This window comes from Onychomys torridus, chromosome 3, assembly GCF_903995425.1.
Source record: "Onychomys torridus chromosome 3, mOncTor1.1, whole genome shotgun sequence".
NCBI lineage: Eukaryota > Metazoa > Chordata > Mammalia > Rodentia > Cricetidae > Onychomys > Onychomys torridus.
In genome coordinates this window covers 137,012,139-137,036,470 of record NC_050445.1, presented here as the reverse complement: position 1 = coordinate 137,036,470, position 24,332 = coordinate 137,012,139, and the positions used below count along the sequence as shown (strand labels likewise).

The 24,332-nt window shown below is 41.4% G+C and overlaps 1 protein-coding gene across 1 annotated transcript in view; it reads right to left on the bottom strand.

The window, feature by feature from the left end:
* Window positions 1-24,332, bottom strand: part of LOC118580271 (murinoglobulin-1-like) — a 91,831-nt gene that overhangs the window by 49,803 nt on the left and 17,696 nt on the right. The window contains exons 5-13 of the mRNA XM_036181943.1: window positions 19,398-19,418; window positions 19,000-19,168; window positions 18,540-18,624; window positions 17,448-17,556; window positions 9,161-9,275; window positions 8,891-9,000; window positions 8,090-8,251; window positions 2,101-2,328; window positions 1,855-1,918 (exon numbers count right to left, since the gene is read on the bottom strand). Of these exons, the coding sequence (XP_036037836.1) occupies window positions 1,855-1,918; window positions 2,101-2,328; window positions 8,090-8,251; window positions 8,891-9,000; window positions 9,161-9,275; window positions 17,448-17,556; window positions 18,540-18,624; window positions 19,000-19,168; window positions 19,398-19,418 (1,063 nt within the window). The remainder of the gene's footprint in view (window positions 1-1,854; window positions 1,919-2,100; window positions 2,329-8,089; window positions 8,252-8,890; window positions 9,001-9,160; window positions 9,276-17,447; window positions 17,557-18,539; window positions 18,625-18,999; window positions 19,169-19,397; window positions 19,419-24,332) is intronic.

Genomic DNA, 24,332 nt, shown 5'->3' with positions numbered 1-24,332 from the left:
AAATCAGGAAATTTGAAGGTAAGTGAATGGAACTAGAAAAAAGTCATCCTGAGTGAGGAAACCCAGCCCAGAAAGACACATGTGGAATTTGTTAAGTCATAAGTGAATATTAACCATAAAGTATAGGATAACCATTCTACAATCCACAGACAGAGGTTAGGTAACAAGGAGGGTCCAAAGGGAGATGAGATGCATGGCTTTCCCTGGGAATAGAAAAGATCTTATGGATGGGGATGAGAACTTGGGGGATCTTGTTGAGGGGTGGATGGAGGGAGAGAGTACTGAAGAGATGACTGCAAAGGGGGCAGGCACATTTTGGGGTCAGGTAGAAACCTGGCACAAGGGAAACTACAAGGATGACCTCAGCTAAGACTCTTAGCAATGGTGGATAGGTAGCCTGAACTGGCTATCTCCTGTAATCAGATTGGCCACTACCCCAGTTGTCATCGGAGAGTCTTTATCCAGTAACTGATGGAAACCAATGTAGAGAGAGACCCACAACAGAACATTAGGCTGAGCTTGGGGAATCTCATTGAAGAGAGGGAGGAAGAACTGTAGGAGCCAGAGGACTCAAGGGCATCACAAGAACACAATCCACAGAATCAACTAACCTGGCTCATAGGAACTCACAGAGTCTGGATCAATAACCAGGGAGTCTGCGTGGAACCGACCTAGGCCCTCTGGATATATGTGAGAGTTATGTAGATTGGTCTACTTGTGGGACTCCTAACAATGGGAGCAGGGGCTGTCCCTAATAATTTGGCTAGCTTTTGGGAGTCTACTCCTCATGCTGGATTTCTTTGCTTTAATATAAGGGAAGGTGCTTAGTCTTACCACAATTTGATGTGCAATGTTTTTCATTTTATTTTATTTTTTATTTTTTTGGTTTTTCCAGATGGGGTTTCTCTGTGTAGCTTTGTGCCTTTCCTGGAACTTACTTTGTAGACCAGGCTGGCCTCGAACTCACAAAGATCCACCTGCCTCTGCCTCCTGAGTACTGGGATTAAAGGTGTGCGCCACCACTGCCCGGCTTGCAATGTTTTTTTTTTAGATACCCATGAGAGGCCTGATGAGCAGATACAGAGGAGTGGATGGGGGAGAGGAGGGGAGAGAAACTTCAGTCAGGTTGTAAAATAAATAAATATATTAAACATGTATACATATATGTAATTTTCAAAGAATAAATAAAAATGAAACCAAAGGACTGGAGAGATAGCTCAGAAGTTAAGATCACTTGATGCTCTTGTAGAGGACCAAGTTTGATTCCTAGCACCCACATCAGGCTGCTCAGAACTCTCCTTAACTTCAGGGGACCTGATGCCTGTAACTTTGAGGGCACCTGCACTGATATGCACACACACACACACACACACACACACACACACACACACACACACACACACATTTAAAAAATAAAGGTGAAGCAAATGAATAAAATTGGTGTACCTAGAATAGTTTAAAGTCCAAAGCTTAAACCTTCCATACTTTTTTTTTTTTTTTTTTGATGAACACTAAGATAACACATTTTGCCTTGTTGGTGATAATCTGTGTGTGAATGCATAGATTCATCACTTGGAGTCTTTTGTGTTTTCAGGCATTACATCTTCAGAACAGAGAGTTCCCCATGTTGAATGATACCCAGTTTGGAAGTCTGAGACTTTTTCATCCTGAAGGTCATGGTGTGAGTGATAACCTACATTAGGTGACAGAACCTTGACTTCCTGCTGTGGAGAGTGTCTATGGTGACACACAAGCACCATGGCCATCCTTAGTTGCTCAGTGGTGAGATCTCACTGGTGAGTATGTGGGGAATTCAGTTGGAGATGTGCTACTGTGTGGGCAGAAAACACTCACATTCTCCTGGCTCCATGTGGTGAGTGTGGCTTCCAGTCTGGATAATTCTGCCCTTGGCCATGACCTAAAGTAGAAAGTATTTTCCAAGATTACATCTATATTTTACAAGGCTTTCTTGTAATTGACAAATCTATTGTTTGAGACCCAGACAGAAATACCCAGCCTAGAACCCAACATGTCAGAAAGAGAGACATGGTCAGGAGATGAATGACTCTTTGTCGTTGTCAACGTGGAGGTAGAACTCACCAGGTAATAAAAGATAAGCTCTCCCATCACTCTCAAGATCGGACCCTGCAGAATAAAATGTGCCCGAACCGTGTGATTCTGACTGCAGCGCAAGACCCCGGCCTCTGTCTCCAGGTGGACGTAGCTCCTGCTGAAGGAGTACACACTGTAAGCCACATGATGTATCTCTGCATGTTCTTCTCCTGTGCAAGGGTGATGGATACATGAATTTTCCTCCTTGTGGTAGACCTGGAGAAACACAAATTTTGTCATTAGTCATCAATACCAAAGCAAAGTGGATATATGAATATAATTCAAAACAATTAAAAATACCGGTTCATTATATCCCCATTTCCAACACACAGAATGAGAAAAATATACTGAAGTTAAACACTTAGGTTAAAAAACAGGGGGAAGAGCCTCTTGGCACTTCTAGGCCTGGTAGTCTCACTGAGGACAGCCACAGATCCACCCCAGGCCTCTAGACTTGGGGCAGGAAGAAATCAACCATGAGCCTGCTGGGCACCACCATTATGGTGAGTGAATACAAGGTGGGGAAATAGGAGAGAGAGAGAGGCAGAATGAGTCATGTGCTAGGGAGAGAGGTGGATCTGAAGAGGGCAGTGAGGAACAGGCTGATGTAGATGGCCTGCTTGCCACACAGGGCCATGGTGTTGTCCTAGCTGGATATGCTGTCAAGGGCCATGATATTGGTCCATGACCTTGAGCCTTGGTGGTCTGTATTGATGTCCTGTGATCACTAAAGGTCCTGTGGGTGACCCAAGCCTGTCCCACTACCTGCAACCATGTCCACATCCAAGGGATGTGGCCCCAGAGGGGCCATGCCAATCTAAGAAGCCTGTGCTACCACTCAGGACTATGACGATATTTGAGCCAGACCGCTGCTGGGGGCCATGTCTGGGCCCATGTCCCTGCTGTGGTCTGACTCTGAGTTGATGTCTGTGGCTCCTGTTGCCCCAAAGGGCCACGCAGAGTCCTACACTCTGGGTCAACACTTGAGGTCATGTTGGTCTTTGAAGGTCAAGCTGTTGCTAGGGCCATACAGACCTGTGTGGCTTGTACTGCCACCTGAGACCATGGTATAATCTGGACCCAAACTGGCCATGGACCATATCTGGGTCCGAGACCCTAACACAGCCAGGGTCTGTGTTGATGTCCATGGCTCCTATCACCAGGGGGGTAGGCTGCCACCTGGGGACATATTGGTATTTGAGGGCCATGCTGCCACTGTGTCTGTGCTGATCTGGGTTATCTGTAATGCCAACTAGGGCCTAGATGATATCTGGGTCCAGGCTGTTGCCAAAGACCTCATCTGTGTCCATGGTTCTACCACAGCAGCCTGAGTCTGTGCTGGTGTCCATGGCCCATGTTGTCAAGAAAGACCACAACTGACACCCAGATCTTGGCCTCTACCTATGGTCATATTGGTGTCCAAGGGCTTTGTTGACGCCATGCCCATACAGACCTGAGTGACATATGCTGGCATCCAGGGCTGGGGCATTGTACAGACTTGAGCTGTGGCCAGGGCCATGACTTGGTCTGTGGCCCTGTCACAGCCAGGGTCTGAGCTGATGCCTGAGGCTCCTATTGTCACCAAAGCTATGCAGATGCCCAGGATCTGGGCCCACACCTGGGGCCATGTGGTTTTCGAGGGCCACATGGTCTCTGAATCCAAGGTGACCTGAGTGATCTGTTTTGCAAATTGGGGTCATGGTGATATCTGGGCCCAGACTGCTGCCAAGGACCATGCCTGGGTCCATAGTCCAAGTGTATATGTGGCTTATATTGCCACCAAGGGCCTTGTAGACATCAGGATGTCTGGGCCATCACCTAGGACCAAGAACTGAGCCTCTGCTAGGGCCATACAGATCTGAGTAACCCTTGCTGCCACCCAGGGCCATAGTGTTGTATGGACCTGGGCTGCTGCCAAGGGCCATGTCTGGGTCTGTGGCCCTGCTGCAGCCACAGTTTGAGCTGATGTCCATGGCTCCTGTTAACACTGAAAGAAGTGAGGATATAGTTACACATTATTGGCCCTGCCACTCCCTGGCTAAAGAATTAGGAAGAACTGGCCCTGGCCCTCACTGACTGCAGCACTTATGAGAGTGGGCTTTGCACCTCCACAGGGCATAACAGTAGAGCTCTCCTTGATGGTGGGGGTGTGGGTGATCCAGCCCTGAAGGTGTAAGAGTGGGAAAGCTAGCCCCACGATCTGTCAAATGGTGGCATGGGGAAGGGAATGATTCCCATCTGCCCATCATCACTTACCCCTTACCACCTACTGAAGGCAAGAAAAGCTGGTCCAAGGGTCATGAGAGTGGGAGAGTTCATCCTGCCCATCACTAGCCATAGCATTTGGCAGAGTGGGCCTTGTACATCACGCTAGATCTGACTCTGTTGGCAGGGGTGCAGGGCTGAGCCAGGTCTATAGACTCAAGAGCAGGAGGGCTGCTCCTGGCCCCTCCTGCTGAGAGCTGCTGGTAGTAATGGTTTGACCAGAGGCCATGGGAGTAGACAGCAGGTGACAACTAGTATTCAACAGGTCGACCCACTAGATGAATAACTCTCTGATGGGGAGCCCCACCTGGCAAAGCCATCACTGACTGTATACAACCAGTTGCTTCTGTCTGTAAATTCTCTCATGTGACATTACATTTCTTCCCTAAAAACTGCTATGGATGCTTTCCCACCGCTTGTGTGTTTATATCATGTATATATTCCATCTTTGTGCACGCTTATGGCCGTGGATGGTCAGGAAGATGATTTCTGCTTAAGCTGTATAATCCTGATGAATAGAAATAATAATAGGATATTTTCATAACTGACATAGGAAAATAACAGTATTCTCAGTCACAAAGACATCTAATTTTAGCCTTCAGAACAAATTCAAATCAGACTAGCTGGCCCTGCAGAGAATACACAAGTACAAGTCCCCAAGTGTCTGTTAAACCAAAGTCAGGCTGGTAATATTAAAACATAACTTTCCTGCAGCAATTGACTTTCTGCATGTACTCCCAACTTCACTTTATGTTGCGGAACTCAGGGTTCAGCCAAATAAATGTTATTAAGTCCTGAATTTCAATGTCATTTCCTGTCTGGGATTCCTGACCACTCACACTATGTCAATATGACATCTCTAGCCTGAGAGAAACTGTATGATTTATCATGTGTTATGAGAATGTGTTGGACCAAGAAAATGTAACATAATTGTTCAGAGTTTGGCTGTTTAGGGGTGTGTGTGTGTGTGTGTGTGTGTGTGTGTGTGTGTGTGTGTGTTGAAATAGAAATGTAGCTTAATGTGCAGGGGTAGAAGTGGGGGGAGATGAAGCTGAGTGTGTAAGCAGAGAAGTGTGAGAAATGTAAGAAGTGACAGAGATGTGTATGTAGGGCAGAAATGTGTGTGTAGAGGAGAGTGAGGGGGTGAGTGAGAGAGTAAATGAATGATATAGTAGTGTAGGAAGGAATATAGTGGAGTAGAGAGAAGAAATATATACAGAAGAGAGATGTGGAGCTATTGAGAAAAAGATGTAACAGTGTATAGAAATATATGGCTGTGCAGGAGAGAGATGTATGTATGTTAAGAGATATACAGGTGTGTGTAAAGAATGTAGCTGTATTTAGATAGATTTTTCACAGAGAGGATTTTTTAAGATGAGGTAAAAGAGAAAGTAGCCATCAGAACATGTGACATCTTCCTAATACCCCTCAGATAGAAAAGTCTCACCCTCAGAAAAGTCTAGCTCTCACTGTATTTGTGGTTTTTTGTTTGTTTTTGCATAATCTAGGATGCTAGAGGCTGGCTTTCCAGTTAGTGATACCCTCTCTCATATGTTGTGGATGGCAAGGATGAGGGAAATATGCCCTGCCCCCTCCTTGCCACCTATGGCAGGCAGGAGTGTGAGCCTCAGGGGCATGAGAATGGAAGATTAGCCCTGTTCCTCACCCAGTGCAGCAATCTGGAGAGCAGGCCCTGCACCTTGCATGAGCAAAGTAGTAGAGCTGGCCCTGGTGGTGTGAGTGTAGGTGACCCAAACTCAAGGGCACAAGATCTGGAGAATTGGTGCTCATCCTTGCTGTCTGCCTCACTGAGTGAGCTAGCTGAAAAAGTACTGGAGAGTTCACCTAGGTAGGGATAGTGAAGGAAAGCTGGTGGGCTGACCAACCAAACTGCCACCCAGGCCCAGATCCAGGACTATGAGGTAGCCCACCCCAACATCTACCTCATCTATGAACTGCTGGATCATATGAAGGGGTGAGACCGGCATAGCCAAAGCTGCGGGATCTCCATGACACAAGGCAACAAGAGGATCTCCAAGAGGAGTCCCAGTGAGGGCCTGGTATTGAGTGTGTAGCAGAAGCCAGAAGCCTAGAACCAGATCATGATGCATTGAAGTGAACACTTACAAGTAAAGGTGTATGGATTAAAGGTTATACTGTGTGACTCACTGGGCCACATTACAGCTTCCACACTGATTTTTAAATCTTTTTTTTTTTTCTGTTTTGTTTTTTTGTTTGTTTTACTTTAAAGTTTTTGGGGTTTTTTTGGTTTGTTTTCTGGGGGCGGGAGGTGGTGGCAAGACTGAAGGCAGAAGTGAGGGGATGGGGAGATGAGTGGGATTGGGACACATGGTGTGACATCCACAAAGAATCAATAAAAGTTTTTTAAATGCAAAAAGAAATAGAGACAAAGTTTATTGCTAAAGTAGCAAAAAAGGAGAGTGGGGAAGGGAAAAAGAAGCAAGATCAAAGAGAAAGGAAGGGAGGCCCAAGTCTGAGAAAGAAAGTCAAGGAACAACAGACTAGAAATCTGAAGTGTGTGGTGTGAATGGAAAGGAGACTATTGAGGGCAGAAGTGTAAGAGTGGGAGAAGTTCAGGGAGATGGAGAGATAATTGGGGAGGAGTGTCAAGAAAATATGTATAAGAATGACATAGTGAAACCTGTTACTTTCTATGCTAATTAAAATCAAACAAAAACAACAAACTCAGAGGAGGAGGAAGAAAGGAGTGGGGTGGGCAGGAAGGTGAGAAGAAAGAAAAGTCTGAAGAAAAACCATGAAAGAATAAATAAAACTAATTCTCCTGACTTAGGAAGAGACAAATCTTTCCTAAGGCCTTATTTCAAGGATCCACCAGACATCTGAGGAGAAGAGAGCGCAGTGATGTGACTTGTCCCAACTGAGACCCAGTCAAGCTTATCAAGGTAGACATCCATCAGAAGAGCAAGGTAGACAGGCCATGACATCAAGGTAGACATCCATGAGAAGAGCAAGGTAGACAGGCCATCAGGAAAAGTAAGGTAGAAAGCCATTAGAAGAGTGAGTCCCAGCCTGAATCATTTACTGAGCTAAGGCAATGTCTGAAGCACTGCAGGACTGACTTCAGGGCACAGAATCTATGTATGTGCTTATGTGGGGGGCTGTTAAGTAATGACAGAGTGAGCTATGTGTGATCTAACCAGCTAAACCTATCTTCTGACTGGCTGAGTTTCTCCTTACATCAGAGGCACAGTGTGTGTGTGTGTGTGTGTGTGTGTGTGTGTGTGTGTGTGTGTGTGTGTGTATGCCTGCCAAAGCAGGAACTAGTGTAGCATCAATCATATTCAGTTACACATTAACTGTGTCTTGTTTGAGAAAATGGGTACAACATATTTGGATAATGAATTTGAGAATACACAGTACCTCTTCTTGACTGAAGATGAAAATATACCTTTAAACATTTTTGTTTGAAGGCCCTGACTTGAGATACATAGAAGACAAAAAATAAGACAGACTATGAAAAATATTGTATTTAAAGGAATGTATTCATAATGTGTGCACTTATTTCTCTAGCCCTTTGCTCATACCTTTATCACTGATCAGAAACCTTAAGTGTTTTTCCCTAAAATAAGAAAATTTGGCATGGGAATATTTTTTCATGAAGGTACACATTATTGAGTTCAAGCTGTTAGAAAGCTTCACCATGTGTCTTATGCCCTCATTTCTGACTTACTTTGATAGTGAGGGAAGACCCCTCGATGTTGGTGGTGTTGATGGAGAACTCCGCCAGGCCATGCTGATCAGTGGTAGTAACATTGGTGTAGTCAAGTTCATGTGCTTTCATAAAGACTTGCTCATTTGGCACGGGAGCTCCTTTGATATCCACTAGGCGGACCTAAATTAAACAAGGAAGAAAAGTATAGTGTAGGTATGATGATACCATACAGAATAGAAGAGAAAACCTGTTTCAATGTTATATAAATATCATAAAAGATGCACCAACTAATTAAGCATTTTACAAACACCTAACACTTTAAGATCAATCTGCACCAGTAGGACTGGCTGTGCTATGAAAGCCAGAGGCTGAAGGTGTCATATGACTCCATAATAGTTGCTTCATACTTAGCTGCTATTCAGAAGAAACCATCGATGAATTCCTTGTGTGAACTAAGGGAGGTAGATGCACTGACATAGTCAAAATAAAACCTAGTTAGGTCCCTGAGGCTAACGGAGTGTGGGGGTTGGTCATGAACATGCAGCATATCTTGCTTCATTGTAGAAACACAGTGACCACTTTGGGGTTTAAGACAATAGTTCAAGGACAGTAGTTATAAATAAAAATTTTGCTCCATATGCTTTAGGTTTGGGGCTTCTTGATAACTTATAACATTATAACTTGATAACATAGTATGCTACTATGCTAAATTCTTGTACTGCAACCACTGATATCAGACAAGTTTAACACTGAGCAGAATGGCCTAGGTTGAGATATCACAATACAGCCCAACCACTTATGAATCAAAAAGTACTTTACTTTCACTATGAACGGAATTCCACGTTTAAAGTGTGAATCTGCTTTTACAAATATGAGTTTGGTTGCAGTTCTTTCAATTTTAGATATTCCAGATCCCATGAACTCAAATCCTGAAAGAGAAATTAGCAACAACATTGAAAGTTCAAGACAGTTAGTGAAGAAATGCTTTTTTTCTACATCCTTTTTCTGTTTCTGTTCAAACCACCATTGGCATGAACAGGTGTGAATTTTCACAGCTTCTTTTTCTATATTCTCAGGTTACTCACATACCTGTCCCTTCTTCTATAACCTTTGCATTCACAAAGAGATGTTGGGCTTCATGTCTTTTCTTTAAAGGAAACACACGGATGTTTTCTTCTTGTGTGGTGCAGCCATTGTTGTCCAGCTGTTATGCAGGATAAAAATAAGGAAACATGACACACTGTTCAGATTAATGGTTAACTCAAACCCACACATGAGGACTTCTTTGAGAAAAATGAGTGCTTAGTGCAGCACAGCATGAAAATCTGGTCGTAATCATGGGACTTGGCTCACACAATGAGCTGCTGTGTGCCATGATCATGAGCCAGTAACAAAGTTGCCTTGGCTTAGTCATCTATAAAGATAATGATTATCTTTATAGATACATTAGGAGTATTAAATAAATTCACAATTATAATGTAATCAGAACACTTACTTGTGTGCCACTAGGACTTAATAATCACTTTACATTATTTAAAATAGCAACCACAGGCTTGAATGTAGCCCATTGGTACATTTTACTAGCAGGCATGAAACTGTTGTTCCATGTTCCAGTAAATGGATAAAGTGAAATCTATTTCCAGAGTGTAATGGGGGCTTAGGAGCTACCTCTGTGTGGTTCTGTGAATGAGAAAAGTCTTCATTAGAAAGAACTGACATTATTCTGAAATGTGAAAGAGAAGAGTCACCAGAATCACATTACTTTGTTCTTAATTCAATTGTAACTTCACAGATTACTTTACACTGTTTGCCATTCTCCTTTGTACCCTGATGGCTGACATCGTAGTGTGCATTATTTTATTTAAACTGTGTTGCTCTATCGTCTTTGGTTTTCTGCTGTTTTGGAGTTTGTGTTTTTGTCTCTGAATGGTAGTGAGGAATGAGCTGTTAAGTGAAAACTGCCTCCTAAGAAGACCCCCAAATAAACCAGAGGAGAGATCTATTGTAAGAGATCTGTAGATCACAATGTAGAAACACAGGAAACATGACACAAGACAGTGTGAGAACTACAAGAGGCTATGACTCCTCACTCTAAATCCCAGGATTCTGAAACTGTGGTGATGTTGGACAAATCATCTAATTGTCTAGTTTTAGAAATGGCTAGTGGCCTCAAAGAGGATTCAGACAAGCAGATGATGATATTAATGTTATCAACTCAGGACAAGAATGAGAAAGTCAGTAAAAGATGACATGGTTAAAAAAAGATAAATAGCATGTGAATTAACCAGAACATCCAACAAATCATTGGAAATAAATAAATAAATAGATAATTATCAACACATAAATGTAAATGATTCTATGTCTCTTAATAAGAGACACAGGATGACTAATTAGACTCAAAAATGAAAGGATAGTATGGTAGTTTGAATGTACTTGGCCCCCATAAGCTCATAGGGAATGACACTATTGGGAAGTGTGACTTTATCAAAGTAAGTGTGGTATTATTGGAGGAAGAGTACCCCTGTGGAGGCAGACTTTGTGGTTTTATATGCTTAAGCCATGCCCAGTATTGCAGAGCACTTCCTGTTGCCTGAATAAGATGTAGAACTCTAAACCTACTTAACCAGCACTGTATCTGTATGCATGCCACCTGGTACCACTATGATGATAATGATCTGAACCTCTGAACTGTAAGCCATTTAATTAAATGTTTTCCTTTGTAAGAGTTGCTGTGGTCATGGTATTTTTTCACAGCAATAGATACCCTAACTAAGACAGAAGTTGGTACCAGGGACCTTGGGACTGTGGATTAGAAAAGGAGTTGAATGTTTTAAGTGCTGATTAATGGGACATCCTAATAGGAACCTGGAAGTCAGCAGTGCTGCGTGAGATTTTAATTGTGGAGGCCTTGCTCAAAATGTTTCAGAGAAGATGAATATTAATTAATAGAGATTGTTCTGGTGAAAATATTTTGGTGAAGAATGTGGTTGCTGTTTGTCCTTGTCGAAGAGTCTGCCTGAGGCTAAAGCAAAAAGATATGGATTAATTCCATTGGCAGAGGAAACCTTGAGACAGCCTGCTATCAACTCCGTTGTGTGGTTATTGCTGGTCACTCTTATAGAGATTTATAATGAAAAGGAACAAGCTGAGAAGGAAAAGTGGAAAACGTACAATTTGAGGAGAAAAAGAGCATCAAGGAGAGGAAAGAGCTAAGTCTTCTGTTCAAGGAGGTAAAGATTAATTTCCTTAATTAAATGTTTCTTTTTTTCTTTTTAACCTAGTTACAGAGAGCTTTATTAGAAGGAAGAGGGGGTGGGGTAAAGAGAACCAGGCCTGGGAAGGAGCATGTGTGGGGAGCAGAGGGAAAGTTGGTGTGATGTGGGGAGAACAGAGCAGAGAAAGCTAATTAAATATTTCTTAATTAAGATTAGAGATTTCTTAATCAAAGAGATTAAGAAATGGAATAAAGGGCAAAATACTACTGAGATTAGTTTCCAACTTATGGAAAGGAATTAAAGAGAAGCTTAAAGCAGGGTGTGGTAGTACATGCTTTTAATCCCAGCACACGGAAAGCAGAGGCAGATCTCTGAGTTTGAGGCCAGCCTGGTCTACAGATCCAGTTTCAGGACAGTGAAACTTATGCAGTGACGGAAACCATAAAAAAAAAAAAAAGAAATTTGGTGAAGAGGTAATTGAACAAAGGAGCCATGTTCCAGCCCTAGTAAGCATCAGAACTTGGCAGCTTCAGTCACATGGCTATGGAATTAATGAAAGAAGAAAGGGAATATGGAATTTGCCTCCTTGACCAAAGAGAGCTGGTGAGGCCAGGCATGTGTCAGGGTTGTCCCTGAATGGAGACCATGACTGGATTGCCTTGGAGACCCCAAGATATTGGAAATGCCAGAGCCATGGAATATCTGCTGAGGAAAGCTGTTAGTAGGGATTAGAACCAGCCCAAGAGAAATAAGTATGTTGCAGTCAACAAAGCTCAAAGGAGTTATTGATCTGAAGAGCATTTTGACATCAGACATGGAGATGTAGAATTTGGAATTTTCCCAGCTAGTTTTTGGTCTTGCTTTGGTCTAGTATTTCCTCATTATGCCCCCTTCCCTATGTTTTGGAATAGTAATGATATTCTGTGCCATTATATATTGGAAATATGTGATCTGTATTTATTTTGATTTTATAGGGGATTAAAGTTAAAAATTTGCATGAATCTCAGAAGAAACTTTGAACTTTGGACTTTTAAATAAGTTTGAGACTATGATAGACTATGGGGACTTTTGAAGTTGGACTAAATACATTTTGTATCATGGAATTGTTACAAGCTTATAGAGTGGAATGTGGTAGCTAGAATATAATTGGAAAACTCATAATCCCCATAAACTCATAGTGAATGGCACTATTTGGAGGTATGGCTTTGTTGGAGTATGTGGTATTATTGGAGGAGGTGTGTCACTGTGGAGGCAGACTTTGAGGTCTCATACATGGTCAAGCCACACTCAGTATTGTTGACCACTTCCTGTTGCCTGCACTAGATGTAGAACTCTCAGCTATCTCTCCAGCACCATGTCTGCCTGTATGCTGCCAGGTCCCACCATGATGATAATGGGCTGAATCTCTGAACTGTAAGCCACACAATTAAATGTTTTCCTATATAAGAGTTGCTGTGGTCATGGTGTCTCTTCACAGCAATAGAACCCCTAACTAAGACAAATAGAAAAAGATAGATCAAGAAAATCCAAAGCTAATAAGAAGCTGGAGTATCAATACTCATATTTGATAAAATAGACCAGTCCAAAATTAGTTACAAGAAATAAAAACATCACTACCTACTAGTAAAATGAATAAACCAAAAAGAGTACTGAATGAACATGTCAATACATCCAACATCATGAAAGAAATAATACTAAGGAAAGAATACATAGGTCCAAATGCAATAATGATGGGTGACTTTAGTACTACACACTCATCAATTGGCAATCTGGACAAAAATAATAATTTCCAGAGTGTTGTATAAGAATTTCATCTGAATTTAAACATTACATCTGGAAGAAGGTTTACAAAGATGCAGGATATATACAAGACTTACAAGGCTAAGGAAGTAAACAACTCACAAGTCTCAAGAAGTTCCTAAAACCGATAAGACTGTATGATGATAAATAGGCTAAAAGAATTCATGTTCACTAAACCAGCCATACAGAGAATACCAGAGACAACACTTTAGACTGAGGATGAGATTAAGCATAGGTAAGAGGCTACAGAAAGAAAAAAAATGAAACTTTAATTATTGAGACATGAAATAGGATTAAACACAAATAGCAACAAAATAATAAATTGACAGCAATCAACACACACCTTTCAAAGATAACTTTAAATATTAATGGTCTCAACTCTCCAATCAAAAGACACAGGATAGTTGAATGGGTTACAAAATCAGTCCTTTTGTGGTTTACAAGAACCTCATTTTATCTTCAAGGATAGGCACAACCTTACAGTGAAAGGATGAAAAAACAGTATTCAAAGCAAATGACCAGAAAGCTAGCAGGCATTTATAATCTAATATCTGATATACTCAATTTCAAACTAAAATTAATCAGAAGAGATAAAGAGGAACAGTTTATTTTTATCAAAGAAACAACTGAGAAGACACTACAATTATAAACATATATAAACCAAACTCTAGCACACATGCCTTCATAAAAAGCATACCACTAGACTTCAAGACTCAGATGAAACCAATTCAGTAATTATAGTTGATTTCTGAACACTAATTTCTCCAATTTTGTCCAGGGCATCTGAACAAAAAAAAATAAACACAGAATCACCAGAACTAAATGGTATCATACATTAAGTGAAGCTAATATATCTATAGAATATTCCACTTAAACAACAAAGAATATTTATTCTTTGAAGTAACAAATGGAAGTTTCTCAAAAATAGATAAAATACTGGGACATAGACCATATCTGAACAAATATAATTGTTGAAAATTGGAATAGTTGAGTGCATCCTATCTGACCACAATACAATAATGCTTAGAATAAACAACAAAAGATTTTCTAGAAATTACACAAACTCATGGAAATTAAACAGCCAAATACTGAATAATTAATGAATCAAAGAAGAAATCAAGAAAGAAAAATTTTAAAAATCCTGAGATTAAGTGAAAATACAGTACAACAAAACCTTTGGAACACATTTAAAACAGTCCCAAGAGGGATAGTTACAGGTCTAGGTATTGATCTAAAAAAGAAAAGAAATAGCACAAATAAATGACTCAATAATACAAGTCAAGTATTTGGAAAAAGAAAAGTCAGGACAAATTCAATACTAGTTAATGGGAAGAAATAATAAAGACTGAGACAGAAATGAGTGGAACAGAAATAAAGAATTCAAAGAATCAATGAGTCCAAGAGATGATTATTTAAGAAGATAAGATTGATAGAGCTTTGGTATAATTCACCAAAAGAAAGAAAGAAATTAGTCAAATTAACAATAAGAAATTTATAGGAAAACATTACACAGACAATTTAAAAAATTGGAATATTATAAAGGAATACTTTAAAAACCTGTACTGAATCAATCATTTAGAAAACCTAAAATACATGGACAAATTTCTACATTCATCCAAAACACAAATGTTAAACCAATAAGAAATGACTATGGGGGCAAAGCCACCACAAGAAATGACTATGGGGGCAAAGCCACCACCGCCATTTTCCTAAACCAATATAGTTCCTTATTATAATCCAAAAACTTATCCTTATATATAAGTGTAGAACTCATCCCTCATTAAATAATCATATTTTTCAATATATAGAGACCATTATACAGATTCATAACTCACCCAAATGCAGAGAATAAGTACCTATAATGTGCACAACCCCACTTGTTGTGTCTCCAATATAACCACTGAATCAAAGATCTGGGAAAATCATGGAGCAAGGATAAGAAAGATTGTAAAACACCTGAAAGCCTCTTGCAAAATAGTGTCGTCCAGACACAACAGGGAAAACACATTCACAAAAACTTCAACAATGTGACTGTCTAAACAAGACTTACATAATGGTAACACCAGTTAAAATGCCAATTTGGCAGATAGGGTAATTTCATAAAGCCCCAAGAACAAGAGCTACAGATGATCAATGGGTGCTGAGAGAGAAAACCATTCTTCTCCAAGGTGTCCACGGGAAGGTTATATAATCCTGCATGGACATCCTTATGTACATGTTCATAGCAGCAATACTAAATGGACTTGGCAGGTTGATTATGTACACACACACACACACACACACACACACACACACACACAATTTATTTATATGTGTAACAATAATAGTTCCAGAATAAGGGGTCATGAATTTCAGAGAGAGTTGAGGGAGACATGGGAGGCATTGGAGAGGAAAAAAGAGAGGCATAAACGACAACCACATTCACCATGAAATGTTCAAAAATATTTAAAAATTAAGAAAAATGTATAAAAAAACTTAAAATATGTAAAGCCAATAAAAACAATTCACTCCATGGCAAATGATGTGATTTGAAAAACAGTTTGCAAAGCCAATACAAACCTCTAAAAATATATGAAGAAATGAATTTAACATCTTAAGACACAGGAAAATGCAGTCCTCAAACTACAGAGATCCTTTTCACCATAGACAGAGTGGTTATTATAAAGAAAGCAAAATTCAGTGCTGGTGAGGTTGTAAAGAGAAGACCTTCATTGTAGGTGTCTCTGTAAATACCAGAACCAGCAGAGTAACAATCTGTGTGAGGCAAGAATGAAATCCAGTTTAATATGACTCAGTAGCCTGTGTTGGCTCAAACTACTGGAGTCTGAAACTCAGCAGTTTATTTTAGGTATATTTAAATGCAGTACAATTTTGGGGAAAAAGTTTCCTGATGAAATTAACTCAAACCCATGTGCATATGGCAAAGCTTAAAACATGTTCACATTGAAACTTTTTACAAATAACATGGGACCTCTTCCCTAAAGATGGGTTCTATTGACTGAAAAACAATGCTCAGCTAAGGGTCTATGGAAAATGAGTGATATAAACATAAGAGTCTGTGGGAGTCAGGAGTGGCCTAGCCCTACAGATAGCACAGAGGTCACCTGGGTATTCTAAAGTACTGTGACATCACCCATAAGGGAGGGTTCTATAGACTGAGAAATAAGGCTCAAGATGAAGATTTAGAAAGGAAGAGTCTGGGATGAATGTAGTAGTCTAGCAGATTCAGGTGTGTCCTGGCCCTACAGATAACACCGATCACCAGAATGTTAACTACATCCATTCCTAGCTTTCTGGGTGGAAAACAGGTATACACCTCCTCCATTGAGGAGACAACCCTGCATGTTCTAACATTCCTGTTTTCCCTAATGCTTATCTACGAGCACAAGGACCTTGTGTTCTCTACACCTCATACAGTGTGGGTGAACCTACAACATAGTACAGCCACTGCCATGTCGGTATAGAAGCTCCTCATAGATTACAAGGTCAAAGTACCATATGACCATCTGTCAGGAATACATAAAAGGAATCTCTGTCAGTACACCAAGACATGTGTTCACAGCTATGCTGACATTTATGTGACTCACAATCTAATGAGCCCATCAGCTGATGAACTGATAATCAAAATTGAGTCAGAGAATGTTATGGGCATGGAAAGTGTCACCTTTCACAAGAATACCAGACTCAGACACACAGCAGAGCACGGTTTCTGTCATGTGTAAGGGTAAAACAGAAACACTGCCAAGTAGATGTTGTTCCATTTGGGAAGAGGAAGGGCCTGGCAGGAGAATGGATGGAGAGAATAGGGCAGGTAGTGGAGGAGAGAATCAAGACATGATACGTGTGTGTGAGTACACTGTAAAGACGCCTGTTGTTTTGTGCAATTTACTCCCATTCTCTATGTGACAATTATGTTTCAAAGACTAGTCTATAAGTCACGAAAGTAGTGAGGGATATACAGGAAGAAAAGGACACAAGAGTGAGGACTCGAGAGCTGAGGTGGCAATGGGACTAGGGAATATGGTTAAAATACATGATACTCATGTATGAAAATGGCATAAACCTAATACTTTGTACAAAGCATATATAATAAAAATAAACTTGGTGGCCAAGTTTAGCTGTAAAGTTGTTGAAATATACCTTTAATAACAGTGGGTCTCAGAAATATCACCTTTGTCAGAGGGGGGTGTTGCTGGGGATTGCACATGCCTAGCTAGTATACCACCACAGAGCTACACCATGCAGTCCCAAGGTCCTTTTTCAGTATCTGGGTGTGCATTTCCTCTCAGCTTTTCCACTTGTATTTCCATGTTAGTTAACCGTCAATATTAAAAATGGGACTTTGAGCAGTTTTTACTCACCTGGTAACTGACTTCTTTGCATGCACCCTTTCCCTTCCTGCTAGGATGCTGATATTCAAGGCATATACTTATCTTTACCTGCCCTGGTACAGGCTTTCCATAGGTATATCTGTTACAAGACAGATTCAGAGAAACCAAGGGTCATCCTAAAGCACAGACCTACAGTCTTCCCAGCCATAATTATACTGTTAATCTGTAACAGTAGATTAGCTCTGTGTATTTTCACAGTGACAGCAAATAGGGCCCATTATTACCATTTGACATGTTCTAACCGAATACATTAACAATTTAACCCTGTTAAGAACCTCTGGGAGACATGATTTTCTCCCTTTTATAGTTCTGAAAAGATTAAGTGACCCAATCAGGATACTCAGCTAGTAATGGATGGGGCTTGATGAATGGAGACCATGGCTAAATGACTCAGAACTATTCTAATAGACCTCCTCAATTTTTTGCTCTCTTCCTATCAATTTTTTTAAAGCATATTTATTTTAATGACAAGCAGATGTGAGCCAGGTGTGTCTCTTCTGTTTGATTCAGGCACATTTGCAAATTCCTCCTAGCAGGGTTTGACTTACTGGGGTTCCAGATTTAAATAGCAACTTCAGTTGCTGTGACACAGGATCCACATTTATCCAGTACAGAAATGCAAACAGAGAAGTGAGATGTTTAAAAGTTGAAGTTGGACAGCAGTGGCTGGAACAACAGCCAGACTGGGAGCCCTCGTTTCTCTGTTCTTTCTGTCAACCCATAACAGGTCAGCAGAATGCTGTGTTTAGTGCCTGTGTTCTCTTTTCATGGGTCAGGGGATCTTTGTAGGAGCCTTCCTGTCTCCAAAGGCAGGAACGCTCTACTGCCTCATACAACTGATTTATCACTGGTGTCATCAGGATGAACATCATCAACATATACAATCAAGCAGTTATGGATGCAGAGCAGTGGGGACGTGAGGAGGAAATGAACGCCATAGGGCAACATTCTAGGAGGAAGGACAACCTTAGCATTATATATTCCACAATGACACATTATCCCAGGTAGTTTTTGTGTCCAAGAATATTCTGAAGGACAGAAGATTAAACACAGGTAACTCACACTCCACACACAGTCACGTTTACTTTTTCATCTTGCACAGTGATGACCTTTGGGACCTTTACTTGAACTTCAAACCTAGGAAGCACTATTGGGAGAGAGAAGAGAAATTCAGGTGGGAAATAACTTTCCTAGTTGGCTTAATGATCAGCCTCTGCCAAGAAATGGTGACTTCCCATTATTAAGATTCCCTGCCTCCAGTAAAGTTAGAATGTTGAGTGGTGATAGATCTATCAGGATTTTCAAATCACAGGGGTATCTACTTAAAAAAGAAAACCCAAGTAATTTGTCTCTGAAAATCCCAGAACTTTCTGGAAGTTCCAGGTTGCTAGGTGGATAGCCCTAGGTAGAATCAGATGAATCCCAGCCTTACCCATTGAACTCAACATGTTCATCAATTTATCCTATGATAACCAGAAACTTATAAGATCTGCTTTCCCTTTTCAGTCTTCCCAAGCCATACCGAATTCCTCCACGGTGAAGGAGTGCTCTGTCTTCACTCCTGATTTTTTCACTATCACTATCTTGTAGGAGCCCTGAATAGGCTCTGATGACAGGCTGAAGGACAGCTGCTTTAGCCCATGCTCTGTGTTAATATCCCGCCACTGCATAATTCGATTTGTCTTTGGATCCTGTGAGACAGGTTGTAAATTTTGTAAGTAAATAGAGTTTTAATTACATCAACACATCTAAGACCACGTGTTCATGATGGAAGCATTAGGGTAGGGAATGTGATATAATGAAGCAACTATCCACAGTGGTGGAAGGCTGCTGACCCACAGTCCTGCTACAACATTCCAACATCAAGTTGCTTTCAGCAGATTGATTTCTCTCTGAACATGAAACAGTTAAGTTTCTTACCTCAATGTAAGCCAGAGGAAACTGGAATGAAAGAGAAAACAGTGTTAGTGTAGAACAGTGGTTCTCAACCAGGGGTCATGGTCACTTTGGCAAACCTCTATCTCCAACAGTATTTACATGATGATTCATAACAATGACAAAATTGTAGTTATGAAGTAACAATGAAAATAATTTTATGGAGACCCATCCTGAGCCTTTATAGTATGGAGATTACAGAATTTATTGTTCAAATCAGGAATATTTTTAGTATGAAATGGGGTTACTAGTTTTAAATATATCCAGCCAAAATAACTTGGGGTAGTCCTGGGAAGCTATATATATATCCCCAGTCTACCCAAGGCACTGCTTCCCATTCCTCCTCTAATGAGATACAAAGGCATTAGCACATGAACTCAATCTACACCTCCTGATTGTAGTTCAACAGAGCAAGCCACTGTCCAACCAGTGCCCAGAAATGCAAAGAAAGAAAGGAATCAACAGCTGCTTTGCTCTAAGAGCTGCCGCGGCTAAGGCGAGGGCTGCATGTTCAGAGGTTTTACAGGCAAAGTGTTTCTGATCCAGCAGATGAGGAATACAGTAAAGACAGACAGTGTCAAGGTCATTTAAGGTTCTGCAATATCTGAGCTGTCTGAAGAGGCGAATTTCCTTCAGGTGAACTTCAGCTTGAGGAAAACATAACCATTTCCAGCAGTGGAAGAGAGAGCAAGCTGTGGCAGTTGTAAAGGAATTTTAGTGATCCAGAACTTGTTTCTGAAAGTCTAGAAAAATAAATAATGATAATGAATGGTGAAGCTGTGGTACATGTGCACACAGTAAAAGTTTCTTCATCTGTAAAAAATGAAATAACAAAATTTGTAGGCTGTGGTGATATTTTATTTGTGCTTTAATAAATAAAGCTTGCCTGGAGATCAGAGGAAATAGCAAGCCATTTTAAGTAAACAAAGAAGTCAGTTAGCGGTAGTACATGCTCTTAATCCTATCACTTAGCAGGCAGGATCTCTGTGTGTTCAAGGATACAAAGCCAAGCGTGATGATACAGGCCTTTAATCCCAGTACCAACCATAGATTTCTGAAGACCTGTACAGACAGTAAGTGATAGAACTGGCCAGGGAGACAAAATGATGTCACGAGACAGAGAGCAAATCAGATGGCAGAACAGCAAAGCATATCAGCCTGGGTAGACAGGAAGTGGCTCTCTTTGGAAGCTGCAGAGTTGGTGAGGTAAGGTTGGCTGGTGGCTTTCCCTATTTCCCTGATCTTTCTAAGGCTTTTACCCTATATTTGGCTCTGTGTTTATTTTATTTTATTTGGTTTTTTGAGACAGGGTTTCTCTGTATAGCTTTGTGCCTTTCCTGGAACTTCCTTTGGAGACCAGGCTGGCCTTGAACTCACAGAGATCCACTTGCCTCTGCCTCCCAAGTGCTGGGATTAAAGGCGTGTGTGCCACCACTGCCCGGCTGTGTTTTTTATTTATTAAGACCATTTAGAAATTTGTCAACAGTAGATAAATGGATAAAACTTGGAAAAATTATAATAGTAAACCAGGCTCAGAATAATAACCATTTTTATGCCAATACCAAGCTGTTTTTATTACTATAGTTCTATAGTAGAGCTTGATGTCAGGGATGGTTATGCCTCCAGAGGTGGCCTTGTTGTACAGGATTCTTTTAGCTATCCTGGTTTTTCTGTTTGGCCAAATGAAGTTGAGTATTGTTCTTTCCAGGTCTGTGAAGAATTGTGTTGGGATTTTGATGGGGATTGCATTGAATCTGTAGATTGCTTTTGGTAAGATTGCCATTTTTACTATGTTGATCCTACTACCTATCCATGAGCATGGGAGATCCTTCCATTTTCTGATATCTTCAATTTCTTTCTCCAGAGATTTAAAGTTCTTATCATACAGGTCTTTCACTTGCTTAGTTAGAGTTACCCCAACATATTTTATATTTGTGGCTATTGGAAATGGTGATGTTTCTCTGATGTCTTTCTCAGCCCAATTATCATTTGTATATAGGAGGGCTACAGAACTTTTTTTTTTTTTTTTTAGTTAATCTTGTACCTGCCACATTACTGAAGGAGTTTATCAGCTGTAGGAGTTCTATGGTCGAATATTTGTTTTCACTTATGTCTACTATCATATCATCTGCAAATAGTGAAAGTGGGACTTCTTTCTTTCCAATTTGAGGGGTGGGCAATGGAGGGTAAGGGATGGGAGATGAGAATATAAGGGAATGGGATGGTTGAGCTGGAACAGGGATGGAGTGGGAAAGCACTAAAAGAGATACCATGACAGAGGGCGACATCATGGGGATAGAGAGAAACTGGGTGCTAGGGAATTTGCCAGGAATCTCCAAGGATGACCCTAGTGGACTACTGGAAATAGTGGAGAGGGTGCCTGAACTGCTGGCTTATCCAGTGATCAGATTGGTGAAGACCCTAACTGTCATCATAGAGCTTTTTTCCACACCCACAGCCAAACACCAGGCAGAGCTCCAGGAGTCCAGTCAAAGAGAGAGAAGAGGGATTCTATGAGCAAGTGTATCAGGATCATGATGGGGAAACCTGCAGAGACAACCAAACCAAACTGCTGGGAACTCATGAAAGTTGGATCAATGACTGTGGAACCTGCATGGGACTGGAGTAGGCCCTCTGCATGGTGAGACAACTGTGTAGTTGGATCTGCTTTGGGGGACCCCTGGTGGTAGGATCAGAATCCATCTCTGGTGCATGAGTGGGCTTTTTGGAGCCCACTACCTATAATGGGACACCCCGTACAGCCTTGATGTAGGGGGAAGGGCCTGGACTTGCCTCGACTGGATGTGCCTCCCATAGCAGGCCTTGCCTTCTTGTGGGGGGAAGTGTGGGGTGGGTTGGGAGGGGAAGGCTGGGAGGGCAGGAGGAGGAAAGAGGGTGATCTTTGATTGGTGTGTAAAATGAATAAAATTTTTCTTAATTAAAAAGATCACCAGACTAGGTCAGATCAGGCTTTCCCTCGACCACTGCCAGCAGTCTACAGTGTATCATTGTGCATTTCTGGGGACCTCTCCAGCACTCTGCCTATTCCTGTTCTCATGTGGTCTTCATTTATCATGGTCTGTTATTCCTTGTTCTCCCTTTCTGTTCTTGATCCAGCTGGGATCTCCTGATCCCCTAAGCTTTCTTTCCCTCAAACCTTGCCCTTCATTATTCCCCTGTTGTCCAGGTTGTTCATGTAGATCTCATCCATTTCTCTGTCATTGGGTGATCTCTGGGTCTTTCCTAGGGTCCTGTTTTCTAGGTAGCCTTTCTGGAGTTGTGTAGCAGTCTAGTCATCTTTGTTTTACATCTAGTATCCTCCTATGAGTGTGTACATACCATGTTTGTCCTTCTGACTCTGGGTTACCTCACTCAGGATGATTTTTTCTAGATCCATCCATTTGCCTGCAAACCTCATGATGTCATTGTTTTTCTCTCCTGAGTAGTACTCCATTGTGTATATGTACCATATTTTCTTTATCCATTCTTCAATTAAAGGGCATCTAGGTTATTTCCAGGTTCTGGCTATTACAAACAATGCTGATATGAACATAGCTGAGCAAATGCCCTTGTGGTATGATTGAGTATTCTTTGGGTATATACCCAAGAGTGCTACATCTGGGTCTTGGGGGAGATAGATTCCCAATTTTCTAAGGAAGTGCCATATTGATTTCCAAAGTGGCTGTACAAGCTTGCATTCCCACCAGCAGTGGAGAAGAGTTCCCCTTGCTCCACATCTCTCCAGCATAAGCTGTCTTCTGTGTTTTTGATCTTAGCCACTCTGACAGGTGTAAGGTGGTATGCAGAGATCCTCAGCCAGACCCCAGGTGGAGCTCCAGGTGTCCAATTGCCGAGAAAGAGGAGGGACTGTAAGAGCATGAATTGTTGAGACCAAGATTGGAAAAAGCACAGGGACAAATAGCCAAACAAATGGAAGCACATGAATTATGAACCAAAGGCTGTGGAGTCCCCACCTGGAGCAGGCCCTCTGGATAAGTGAGGCAATTGAATAGCTTGAACTGTTTGGGAGGCACCCAGGCTGTGGGACTGGGACCTGTCCTTAGTGCATGAGCTGGCTGTTTGAAACCTTGGGCTTACACAGGGACACTTCGCTCAGCCTGGAAGGAGGGGACTGGACCTGCCTGTACTGAATCTACCAGGCTTAAATGAATCCCCAGGGGAGTCTTGGCCCTGGAGGAGATGGGAATGGGGGGGAGGGGCTGGGGGGGAGGTGGGGGTGTGGTGGGAGGGGGAGGACAGGGGAACCCATGGCTGATGTGTAAAATTAAAACACAAATATAATAATAAAAAATAAAAAAAGATAACTGCTGTATGTTTTTTTCTCATATGTGCTCCTCACTCCAAATGTTAAGAGTTATCTGTGCAACCTGGAGTACTTGTGGACTCCAGGTAAGTAGAAGAGGACCACTGGGTGGGGATTCCTCAAGGCAGGGCACACAGCATGACAAAGGGGTTGTCAAAGCACAAGTGCACTTTTGCAGACAGAACATTTAAGCAGGGATGGGGATGTGGGATGGGAGAAATGAGAGAGGAGAATGGGAGGATTAACCCACACTGAGGACCCATGAAAAAGCCACGTGGAAGCTTACTGCTTTCTAAGCCTATTAAGAATCATAAGTTATGAGGAGAGTCAGAGGAAGATGTACTGCACGTCTAGATAATGCTGCTCCTGAAGGCCAAGGGTCACTAAACAAATGTCCCAGTTCCAGGCATGAGATAGCGCCTTATGAGTTGCTGGCCAGGGAGGCCCTACACCCCCCAAAGCAATACAGAATCTTGATGCTCTTCTTAACTGCACACAATAACTAGTTGATAATATTCTATTGTGGAAGACACCACACACCGTGGTGGAAGGGTGTAGAGAAATCAAGCTGGTGCTCTTCTAACACCCACTGCTGA